We start from the raw sequence: 13139 nt of genomic DNA on the forward strand, positions 1-13139 counted from the left end.
CCATTCAGGTTGATGGCTGCTCATCAGCGCCTAGGCCTCATCATCATTAATAATGTGGCCAGAAGCCGCTCCGATGTCCACCGCAGTTCGCTTCAGCCACCCGCTGCTCCATTCAATTATCTCGTTGCGATTGCGAGCCGGTTCAGTTCCGCTCAGAAGTTTGCGCCATTTGCATAAATCGGATCTGCCTGACATTGCTCGATTCCTCCGCCGCTCAAAATCCCCCGCCGTTTCATTACTGTGAATCGAGCGAAAATCGGGACTTTCACTTCAATGCATTGATTTGGCCTTTGCCCACCGCGCCCACCTCGCCCGCTCCACCCATCCATTCGATCCCCTGCTGCGCTCCCTGCCGGCAATTAAATTCACAGCATTCCTCCACACAACTCCTGCAACAATGAACAATCGCATTTGGCATTTTCGCATTTTCCGATTTCCACATGCGTGCGATTTTCGCATGCAAAAAACACTTTGCGGTCCAGCTGGAACATTTTCGACTGCCTTTTGTCGAATGTTTTGGGCTCGGTCCACCCAGCTTGTTCGGTTGGGTTGCTTGCATAAAATATGCATAGGAAAAGTTGACATGCAGGCAGCCGCTTCAGAATGCCAACATTCCGTTCTGTGGTCAGGAAATAAGTTTGATTGTTCGTTGTTATTGATTTCGTTTTGTTTTCCACAAGGGATTACTGCAAGTCGGCTGGTCCTTAGTAAATATAAGCCTTGAAACAACAATGTTGGGTGAAAATCGTTGAATAGGATTGAAAAATGTGTTATTCAAAAAATGTCATTCAGAACCTGGATGAAAACGGAAGAGGAAGGATCCCGAGAAACCTTTGAAAAGTATTTGTAAATCAAAGATATTGAAAATATTCCAATCTAACCTGTAGTTGCATAATTATGAATACAAGAAAACTTTACGAACTAACTAGCAAATAACAATTCACCTCCACTTTTAATGCAGTTTAAGGGAAACTAAAGCCTGTTCCTTAAATATTCCGAGAAAGGAGCTGCCCCAGGCTGGTTATTTGGTTGCATAATCATGAAATTTAGATCAGCAAACCCATCTTAAAGTGCTTGTGCACATCTCATTGTATTTTCCCACACAATATCCAGCCAAGCGCAAAATTTGGCTAGTTCCATTTATCACTATAAGACGAAACATGGACTAGAGATTATGACAATAACAATGGCCATCAGGGGAAAAAGACAAACAATAACTGAAAACGCATTAAAGACGAGGTCCAAAGAATGGACAACGCTAATTGTGGGCCACAATAGAGGCGGCTCAATGGGGGGGTTGGGGCAAAGAGTTTTTGATGTTAGTGGAGCAGACGGTTAAAAGCCGGAGAAAAGAGAAAAGAAAACGAACGCGGCTTTGGCTTCAGCTCAGACAACAACCCAAAAAAGTTCGAGCAGCATGACTTGTTTCATGTTTTTCCCCTTTTCCAATCTTTTGCGGATTTCGGTTTTAATGTGTGGCGGCGTTGAAAATTGTACAAAAATAAGTGAATTGCAGCAACAAAGAAAACAGCAGCCGCACTAACAACACCATCAGCGGCAAAAAATCTCCGACAGCAATTGCGAAACCGTGAGAACCATTTATGGGAGCTGCTCGGCAAAGGAAAAATGCAAGAAAAACTTGCCACAAATGCTGGAAAATGCAATCTGACAGAGGGGGCGGGGTGCTCACATATGGCCTGCTGTGGCACACATGTGCCGCCCCTCCGCCCCTCCCCCTTCCCCATCCCATCCAATAAATCATGCAGCGCATTTGTCGCCCTGCAAACTTTTATTTCGTATTTTTGGCCGTTGTTGTTGCCGCTGCTGCTGGCAGGCGAAAAGCAAAAAATGGTACAATTAAATTATTTACAATTTGCCAGGGCCAGATGCAGGACAGGGCCATGCCACGCAGCAAGTGGCAAATTTTTAATTTGATTAAATAACGAAAACAACGCACGGACGAGTGAGAAATGTCTCCTGCAGGCGGAGGGGCCCCGAAAAGCCCTCTGGAGGGTATGGAATTCTAAGTAATTGAATTGGCAAGGCATAAGCCAACTAATAAACACCGAAAACGTCATCGGAAATACTAGGTTGAATGCAACCCATTTCCACACCCCTCGAATCCATTGCACAACCATGCCCTAAACTCGGACGCCTCGAAAAATAGTTAATTAAAATTAGACAAGTGCTCGGGAAATGTGGCAGACTGTGATGAAAATTCGCATAAAGGTGCCGTCGTCGACGTCGTGCAATTTCACTAATTAAAAATGCATGATTCAAAAATAAGAACAACTGCAACAAATATCTCTGTCTACTGCCCTGACAATTCTAGGCGAGAGAGCAACCCACATTTCGGTTTCTTTTCTATGCAATTTGCGGATGGCTGCCAAGAAATAAAAAGGTGAAAAAAACCCAACTGCCGGGGCCCAAAACAAAAGAAAAAGGTGTTTTTGCGCCCTCTGCCGCTCGATTGCATGGCAAAGTTGTTTATTTTTCGCCCGTTTCTGTTTTCATTTTTCATAAATTAATTAACTGCATCACGACTTTGGTCGCGACTGCAACTGCGACTTGGCGACTCTGACTCAGAGTCTGAATGCGACTTTCGGCATGAGACTAATAAGCCAAAGTTAATTAGAGACGCAAAAATACCTGGCTAACAATGACTTTTCGGCTCTGCCGATGGCCTTGCACCACTCCCAGCCGCATAACATTATGTCGCTGACTGTATCTGCCCAAAGAGATAACATATTTAATTTCCCATTAATGAATAATTGCAATTATGATCGGCTTGCAGATTTACGCGATGATGAGTCGGATTAATCACAAAGGAATTGAGTTACCTGCACATTTCGTTCGATATTATTAAACTCATCCTGACATTTTAATGTTTATTTCAATAGTCAATACAGAATATGCAATAAAAACCTAATTTATCTTGTGCAACCTCGGGGTGAACCAATTTGCATGCATCTCTGATTAATGGTCCTTTATGGGAAATTAAACAAACCTAGATACATTTTTCCCACCTCAACCTATCCCAATACCGTTCGCACTTTGGAGGCAATTAAACAATATCGATACGGATGTCGAGATTTGTGTTCAATTCAATTTTATGCCAACTCAGTTGACAGTAGTTGGCTGTTAATCTGCCGCTGCTGACGTTTCTTTTTTCCTGCTAGCCACTTGATTTGCATTGCGCGTCAAATTTATTCACATCTGCGCGGCTGTTGAAAAAATCGCATAAATCATGCTAATCTATAACTATCGATCAAGAGACCAGCAACAACAAACGACAGCCTTAGTCTGTCGGCGCCGTACAAAAGTGTCTTGGGAATTTATTGCCCGAATCCTTGGGTTGGCAAGAAAAAGAAAATCTCAGAAAATGTGCAGAATTTGCATTTACACAATATTTATTCCTACACGGACGCCTTTCCCGCTGCCATATTGTGCTAAAGCCAAAAAGTGCGCAATTATTCAAGAGATCCGTGATCGGCGGAGGGATTCCGCACCAGGTACCATAGCTCTGCTAGAAAGCTCCACCCCTCTCCATTTTGGCTTAATTTTGCTTTCTTTGTCTATCTGCCTGCATTTTCGGCCATAAATTGTCGCGTCTAAACATATTTCTGGCCTTTTTGCCAATTTTCAACTACACATCATGTAAGAGCCCCTTCGCCGCACTGCTCGTTGCACCGGCTTGTCGCCTTATCTGCACCTGCCTCGGCCTTTCAATTGCTTGTGGTTTAAAAATAATACCCAACAACGACCAAATTTATAATTAAATCGATGCCTGGGCAAATCTGAAGCTGCAAATCTGCTTTTTCAGCCGCCTATGCGGCGGGAATCGGGCTAAAAAGATAAATGACAGCTTTGCCAGCTCAACACGTGCTCGGCAGTCGAAGTCTTGCCAGCTCCCCGTCTTCTGGCTAACATCTCTCAAGTGGCAAGCCCCTCATCGTATCGCATCTTAACTCAGCTGAACTCGGCGCGGGAAACAACAACTACGCTGCGGATTTGCGTGACAGCCTTTTCTGGATGGTTGTTGGTGGCTAATGTCGTTGAATAATTGTTTTTAATGGCTGTTGACTGTTATTAAATAAATAAGCAGCTATTTAGTGTCGGTTTTTCTATCTCTTTGTGTAATGCCGCTTTTATCTTGACTACTTCGGCTGCCGTGAATCACTGCCTGAAGTAGAGAGGCTGCAGTTCAATGTAAACATATATCTATGTTGGGTTATTGTGGCATAAAGTGGTGGCCATTAAAAATAGTTTACTTAATCATTTTACTCTTCATTTATATCTCAAAATCAATGCAATATCAAAGACACATTAAATGCTGTTCTTGTTCGTTAATAAATAATGATTAAAAATATTTGAATGAATCTATTATCGCTTTATTTGAGTCAAATGAATGATTCGCATATTGGTTTTTTCACTATAAAATCTGTATATATTTTGCTTTGAAAATGAACCGCCTCGGGGTGTTTGTGCTGGAAAATTGCTGTCAAAACATTTTCCTTGATTAAAGCCGCACACAATGCGCTCCTGTCCTCGATTTGAGGTTAATTTTATCCAGGCAAATGTTAAATATTTAATTGTTTATATATGCCATCTTTCTGCGACTGGTTTAACCCGTTGTCCCGCAGGCTGATTTGCTATGCGATACAAGCCGCTGGTCTCACCTGTCAGTTGCCCCAAACAGCATTTACATAAATATGATACGAGTGTGCACGACTTTTGTTATTGTACGCAATGAAAACAATTTATAAATTGGTGTACTTTATTTGTTTTGTTTTTTATGACTCATATCTGGGAGCCGTAATGATTGTTTAATAGCCGATGCCTTACTTCGTCTCGTTTTTATGGCCCTGTATTTATATCTCTACGTATCGTATTCATATACACACATATTCCTTCGACTCCCCCGCACTTCCCCTCACAACGCCATTTCATTTACCTTTACTGCGATGGAATAATGCGTGACGTGGCGCGTATTTAATTTTAATTTGCATACAAAATGCACGCGTTAATTTGTAATTTTTTCATTAATGTTTGCTCTGGCCAGGTGGCTTTTTGTTTGCCACCTCGTTCTGAGCCCCCATCCGCGTTATTGATTTTCGTGCGAATTGAAAAAAGGGGTCTATAAATATTTAAGATGACAGAGCTCAATGGTGTGCATAAAAGCGTTCATATTTTAATAGACAATTGCACTCGATCCAAAGTGGGTGGAGTTAAAGTCAGTTGCTCAGTTTTATTGGATTTCGCTGTATTGGAGAGGACCCAAGGGATTGTTTATCATCAGATCTGTCAATACGTGGTTGTCTCCGACAAACTTTTTTTAAAAATCTTCTATTCATGTAGATGATATCTACTAGATAATTTTGATACTAGCAATATTTCCTTACCAACTGCTGTATAGAAACCCTCATAAGCTTGTTTAAAAATTAGTATACCAATTTAATGAAATATTATTGTTTTCCAACTCACCTTTCCTTGCATAATCAGCCTTATTGTGAGTGTCACCGATGGATCCTCGTGTTTGATGGACGCACCGCCCGCACTGCTGCTCGTGTTATTGTCTTCCATGGTATCTATTTTGCTGCCTTTGTCTTAACTCGGTTTAGATGAAAATGTATCTGGATCTGACCGTATTCAGCGGTCTGTATCGCAGCAGTGGTTTTGTCTGTCTTTTCTGGGCTCCCCTTCCGGTTATGTTGTGGGTTTGTAAATATAACTTTGCTATATATCAATCATAAATGACCAATACACGTACTATACATATAGAGATTTTGGCTACTTTGCTTGCGGTATTGTATGGTTTTCTAGATAAAATTAAATTGGTGGTGTCTTTTGCTAGTCGTACTACGTTGTTGGCTTAAGCTCGCTGCGTTCTCTTTGCTGCTCGTATCTTCAGTGGTTTTTATTCAAATGCAACAAATAATCACGGCTATCAAAATATTTCTTCTATTTTTCTGCCTTGAGAGTTATCGTAAATTTATTGTTGAGCAAAAATACTGTTGCTTAGCTGATGCATTTAGAGATGTATATTTATTGGGCGCCTAGGCTGCAAAGAGAAAGACAGATAAAACAAAAATGGTTAGTTTGGCACGCATAAATCATTTCAAAATTCATTTATAAAATTTAATTTGCCATCTCAGAATGTTTAAATTTCCACTCGGCCCAATAAATCATGAAATTAGCCAAATTAGTTTTGTGCACAAAGTGCCGGCAATGCATTTAATCACATTCCCATGCAGAGTTCACGACTTCCGGCACTTTGGCTGAACTGAGCAGCAACAATGGGGACGGGAGGGTCCCCAACCGGACTCGTTCATCATCCACATTCTGCTGGCAGAGAGTTGGCCCCTGTCCTGGGCCTGTTTGTAATTTTGATATGAAATTCTTCTTTCCCATATTTTTGCGATTTTTTCTTTTTGAACCTGCGCCAAGTTTTTCCGCATATTCCAACCAAGCGCTGTGCATGTACTCGTGAATATATCTGTACATATAATATTGATGTACTCCCGCTGTTGTTGTTGTTGCCGGGGCATTTCTTACGCTTGAAATCACTTCATATGCAATTTAGTACAGATACTCGTCCACATTTTCGCCGGCTCCTTCCCAGCCTCCTTTCCGCAAATTCCCAGCATAACTCGATGTACCCCGTGTACATTTGCATGTGTTCGGATATGTACATACGAGTGTTGCCGGCAGCATCAGCACCGGGCAAAAATCATTCCCGGGGGGCACAAGAAATATTTGCGCAGCGACCAACGCGATGACTACCAAAAGCTTCCTGTCATTTCCCTAGACTCCACACCCTCCCCTCCGCAGCAGGGATGCCCGATGGCAGAGTTGTTTATGAAATTATGCGCACTAATTCCCCATGTAACGTGGCTCAGCTCCAACTCACCTAGACAGAAAGAGCCAGGAACTCGGTTCGGAATACAATTCTGGAGCTTAGACTCTCCACCAAAAATGCGCATAATTTGTCCGAGTCTGCTGCACTTAACATTTGACAGGATAACAGGCAGAGAAGAAAAACCTGGCTATGGCCACGCCTAATTTGAATGTCCTGATGATCAGAGGTCACAGGTTATTCTCCTCCTACTCGGGAGGCCAGAAAAACCAGAGCAAGTGGTGTTTAATGTCAGGCCAACTAGGATGTATATGCAAATTGAAGAGCAGACATGGAATAGTTATCCACAGAAGAGACCAAAGAATAAAATAGTTCTTAAAAACTTGAATTATTCTTGTCCTTTAAGGCATCAAACTAGGTTCAAATTGACTTTTCAAATAGAGTTTTGATCCCCTTTTCTTAGGAACGGTGGCAGAACTTTTCGTCAGAATGCAATTGGTGTGGTCCTCAAATCAGAATTGCCTTGAATGTATAATTACAGGACTTATGTTCTCAGAACCCTTTCACCAGCCATCTGCCCGCATCAAAGATGAAAGTAAATTAGAAATTACATTGCCAGCTTCATCCTGTCCTTCACCCACGTGAATATCCCATTCCCTAACTGGCCTGGAAATATGTAAATTGCACCTCAAGGTATGACAATGGAACCACCATTGGAAGCCAGTCAGTTTCCCCTCCCCATGTTAATATCTATTGCTGGGCACTGGGGAATGCCCGCAGCGATGTCTTGAGGTTGCACACCGGGGAATACCGCAGTTGAAGGTCGGAGGCTGCGGAGGAGGAGTTGCCCAGCAGGAGGTGGCAGGACAACAATGACAGTTCGGGTTGCACACAATGGGGGATTTTGGAGGGAAGGGGCCGCAAGTGTCCGAGCCAAGTGCAATAAAATAATAAGTTCCGTTGCAAGAAGTGTGCATTCTTCGCATTGCCCAGACAGGATGAGCGGAGAAAAATGGAGATGTCTCAGCAGAGCTCCATCCTTTCAGCTCATCCTGCCCCTCCCTCGCCGTTCCTCAACTCATTATCAATCATACGCACTGTCTGACAGACAACTCTGGCTTCGACTCCGACTCTGTTCCTACTTTTTAATGACTTTTTCTTGGCGAAGGGGAGGGAGGAGGAGCAGGAGCAGTACTAGCATAACTAGTTTTCTTTTAATTAACTCGACATATAAATGCCAATGTCTGTAATGGCAGCCAAACCAGTTTGCTTTCTAATTTTCTTTGGCTTTCCACACACACGCACACAGCGAGGACGGCAGAGATGAGAAATGTGGCTGTGTGAAAAGATTTCTAATTTCCTGCAAGAGAAAAACAAAGCCACAAATCACAAAGAATCTGCTCATCCGTCCTCTGCCATTCTCCTTTGCCCGGACAACTTCATCAGAGTTGGCAAATAGGAGTAACCCAGACAAGGGCCACGTTTTCAAACTCATTTACATTCCCAGCCATTTCGATTCAATTCAAAATTGTGGCAGAGCGGAGCAGCAAGTTATGGTTTAATAAAACGAAGCAACAATAACCGTAGTCTACTTCGGGGCTCCCATAACTGGAATACCTCTCCTAGGCACCTTTCAGCAAGTTTTTCAATTCAATTTTGGGCTATACCCCAAAAAGAAGGAGGAAAACAAATACACAGACACAATAAATGCTAAATGCTGAACGTGACACACACATGCCTCAAAAGTGCTGTCATGTGTTCAGCGATGGGTTGGTGAAATGGAGAAAGGGAGACGAGGAGCGACTTTGTTGACGCCGTTGACTTTATACGTCAATTTCATCGCCGTCGTGAGGAGTTTTCGTTCCGTTTATGGCAGCCAAGGGAAAATGAAAGAAGGCACTGTGGCAGGGGCTCCGAACAAACATGAACGGCAGGCGGAGGAGGCTGCAGCACGGAGGCTTTCACCCCGGCTGTCTTTTCTAGTCACCGGCCTCGGCTCCCATGTCAAGTTGTCGTTGCCGACGACGGCGTTGTTGTGGCAAAGTCAACCGCATCATCATCATCATCGCCGCCGTCATCTGCCTTTAACAACATTTTCGTTACACTGTTCACCTTGGCTGCTGGTGGACTTTTCCCATCTCTGCAAGGTTTCTCTAGCCCTTTGAAACTGAACTCTACTGAAATACTATAGTAGGTTCTATACCTTTATATTTATTTTTCGTTAATTACTAACGGCTGTTTGCAAACTTTATTGGTTTAAATTTAAGAGAGAAATATATATGTATTATATATATATGTATACCCTATATCATCTGCCTTTAACAACATTTTCGTTACACTGATCACCTTGGCTGCTGGTGGACTTTTCCAATCTCTGAAGGCTTGTCAGCCCTATGAAACATAAATCTACTGAAATACTATAGTAGGTTCTCTCTTAGTATATTATATTAATTACTAACTGCTGTTGGCCTATTTCTTTGGTTTTAGTTTTAAAAAGAAAAAAACATGATTTCAATGCGATAATACATTTAATTTCACATAATTATCCCCTATATTTGTCTGCAAAAAGTGCGAAAATGTTTTCAGTAACAATGTTGATTCTCCATCATACACGGCCAACCCGTACATCCGAAAACTCCTTTATGTAGAATTAATTTTCCTCATTAATTATGCACATGTGCAGCTGTCCTAGCAAAGGGGCGGGAGTTGTGGGCGGGGCGGCATATCTCTCCGAAGGTAGAGTAGCCCGGGGCTGCGACAGCAAAGAGAAAACTCATTAAATTGCATAATTATGTGTACACACACGGCCTGTGCCACATACAAAAACTTGTGTCGTCTTCTGTAGTAATATTAATATTAATAACGTAAAATACTCAAACAAACTTGCGAGTCGAAAGTGGTCAAGGGTTTTTGGATTGCTCGACGTTCTCGGTCCCGAGTTCTGGGTCCCTCGCTTTGGTCCCTTGGCTGCACTTAATAACATTTCGGTCTTGATTCCCGCCTCTCGTCAGGTCGTCATAATTTGATTTATGATGCGGTGGATGCCACTCGCACACAGTCCCACAGAACTTTAAAAGATTTCCCACTTGAAGGGTTTCCTCTCGGCAAACTCGTTGCTTTTCCTGCTCTTTTCCTTTTCCTTTCCTCTTCGTTTCAAAGTGGTATTCTTCTCTAGCTTGCCGAGCAGCCGCAAGTGTTGCAGAAATATTTAATTACCCGAGAACAGAGTTTAGGGGAAATTATAGCATACTTATGTGGATTCGACACGGACATTCGGAAAGGGTGGAGCCAGCGACGACGCCTGCCATATTAATTTGTGTCAAATAAGTAAAACGCAATTAAACGCACATGTCATCGCGTGGGCAAATGGCCAATAACCACGCAGAGAAATGGGGAAAAACCGGGTGGAAAGTGGGTGGTACAGCATCCGTTGCCACACAATCGATACACAAACAAAGCGCCCCCGCTCCGCAATAACAACCATGGCCATAACCAGAAAGCAAACGAATTGCCCGGGAATCCCTTAATATGATGACCTATTAAAATTACTCTATGCCATAACCACAGACCTCCGTCCCACACACAAGGCGAAGCAATCTTTTCCTATGCCTATTACAGCACATTTCTATGTGTATTGTGTAGTTTTCCATTTCAGCGTGAGCAGGACTCTCCTCCGTCCCCCTATTAATGGTAAAATGATATTCTTCGCCAGTCAGTCCGCCATGATAAAGCAATTATTGGCCATCAACGGGGGGCTGCCATCGGGTCCAAAAAGCTAGCAATGAGTACGTGAGTCGTGAGTGGGTTTCGGCTTTGATTGTCACGTGGCTGTCACTTCCACTCACGGAAATCCCCCAATTTAATTTCCAATTACTTTGGCTTATGACCGGTCCCTTTACAATCTGTTGCCTAAGCTTCGTCTTCATGTTGGGCAAAGGATTTGCATATTTAGGACGGACAGCCCTCACGTCAATTTCCTTTTAATGACTAAAACTAAACTGCCGGATTAATAAGTAATCCAGTGCGGGTAAATTAAACATTTCTATTTAGAGTGCCCAAAGTGCATTCCAAGGCGGAGACTTCTCAAAAAGGATGTCTCCGGAATTATGATTTGATTAGGTCAAATACAAAAGCCAACTCTTTGTCTGGACCAGGCACTTCAAATGTTCGTGCTCCCTTTTTGAGGGACATCTTTGGTTGTGTTTTTGACCTGGTCTTCAGTTTGGGACAGTCTAATTAAATGTCACTTCGCATTGCCTGACGTTTAAGTATCAAAATATTTTGCATGTGCGAGTGGGTTTGCTTCTGGCTGTGTCACATATATCATCGTTTTGTCTTTCCCTTTGACAAAGCACATGTCCACATCGCCGTCATCATCATCCACACGAGGATGGATGATAAAGGATGCTGGCCGGAATGAAAAAGTAAAACATGCTGAAGGAAAAACCTGTGCCAACATTTTTGTCACTCCTGTCATTGTTTCTTGCATTGTCTCTCTGTGTATCAGTATCATCCACCCACTTCTTCTCCATTCATGTGTGGCTGTGACATAATCCTTAATCCTTCTACTTTATTGTGCATTTACATTTCCATTCCATTCCATTCCGCCAGTCGGTCCAAATCATTTCGAGCTCAAGCCCCCTTTTCGACATTAAAATCCCCCTGGCAGCTCTTTGTTGTGGCTGCCCCGGCCATACGCACAGTGTCAGCAGAAAGTTCACCAACAGTCTGCTCGGCTTCCAGATAATAACTTTAATGAGGCCACTCACTGCAGCCGAAGCGTCCGCAATTCATGTTTATAATTTGACTTTTCGGACGGATTTAGGATTTAGTGCGGTTCAACGTTTTGGGGGTAGTAAACTGACAAGTATTTGCCATTTAAAAGCTTGTGTGCAGAAGTGAAGGAATGCTTACTAAGGGAGTTTTTTCGGAAGGGGTAATTATTCACTGGATGTAATTATTTCAACCAAATAAAATGAGGTGAAATATTTAAGCACCACATACGTGCATATTTATTTTATTTAAATCGGAATCAAGCTTTTAGCGCACATTCTTTCTTGAAAGATTGTAAGGAAATAGTAAAAAGTAGTTTCCTTTTATTCACTTTTTGAAACATTTAATACCAAAAGTTTTATAACGTAATAGTCAGGTTTCTGCACGTTAAAAGGTTATTTGATACGTAGGTAGCCCAAGAAAAAATGTCATCGACTCTCCTCCCGGCATTCCATTAGCTTTTTCATTAAGTTTCCCTAACGCTTCCCATTCTCCCACCTTTCCGCACCTTAGACCCCGTGAAAAATCACCTATTTCCGAACCCCTCCCGTTCTTTGCTCCCCATTTATTTGCCCTAACGCGGTCAATCACACGATGTTTGCCATGGCTTTCTGCAAATTATCTGCTCTGTTCCGTTCCGTTGTCGTTGGATGTCGCCTGCGAGGCACTAAGTATCTGCCAGATACATTTTCTTTGGCTGCAGATTTACGCTCTGCACCCTGCACTAATTACAAATTGCACAGTGTACCATGCTCCACCCGGCGCGTCTTCCTCCTGCTCCACAGTGCAACGAATTCTCGCGTCTCATAAATTAAGTAGGCCACCCATAGACAAGTGAATACGGACGCCACCTAGCTTCTGCTGCAGCTCAGCGGGCTTGGGTCCAAGATGGAGGCGCATCTTTATTAACGCCGACGACGTCAACGGGGCGAAACATTACAAATGTTGCCACGCAAAAAAGAAACACACGCACAGGCAAACATATGGACTTGCACCTGTGTGGCATGTACACCTGTCTTGAGACATCGTCATCGTCTGCTTGAAGAAATCTTATTAAAAACAAGAGGAGAAAAACTAGAAAATAGGGAGAAAAAACAACAACCGACTGAAAATATGGCCCAGGCCATGTTTGTTTCTATCTTTGTTTGTTTTGTTGTTGCAGTAGCGGAAGGCACCGTTGCAAGTCGCATAAATTACATGCACCCCCCTGCCCACCACCCCGTTTGCACCTCTCTTCAGGGGGCATTCGCCTTTTTAGCACCCAAAGATGATTATGCCAAAGCATGAAATGCGATTTGGCGTGCCATCATCATCATCATCATTATCTTTCATCTTCGTCATCATCGCCAGACATCGGCCATCAAAGGCGGCGTTAATTTCTTAAACAAGATTTGCTGCTTCCCATTGAATACAACAAAGTTTTCGAGCTATCTGTATATAGGTGAAGTATAATGGAGATAGAATTCGCGTTGGCAAAAAGAAAACAATTCAAATTCCCATTAATGGGGTA

The 13139-nt window shown here is 42.8% G+C and overlaps 1 protein-coding gene across 20 annotated transcripts in view; it reads right to left on the reverse strand.

The window, feature by feature from the left end:
• LOC119553705 (poly(rC)-binding protein 3) overlaps positions 1-13139 on the reverse strand; it is a 95055-nt gene that overhangs the window by 13499 nt on the left and 68417 nt on the right. For all 20 annotated transcript variants that reach the window (XM_037864281.1, XM_037864283.1, XM_037864282.1 and 17 more), the window contains one exon: positions 5485-6061. In XM_037864281.1, the coding sequence (XP_037720209.1) occupies positions 5485-5583 (99 nt within the window). In that variant the 5' untranslated portion in view covers positions 5584-6061. The remainder of the gene's footprint in view (positions 1-5484; positions 6062-13139) is intronic.

This window comes from Drosophila subpulchrella, chromosome 3L, assembly GCF_014743375.2.
Source record: "Drosophila subpulchrella strain 33 F10 #4 breed RU33 chromosome 3L, RU_Dsub_v1.1 Primary Assembly, whole genome shotgun sequence".
NCBI lineage: Eukaryota > Metazoa > Arthropoda > Insecta > Diptera > Drosophilidae > Drosophila > Drosophila subpulchrella.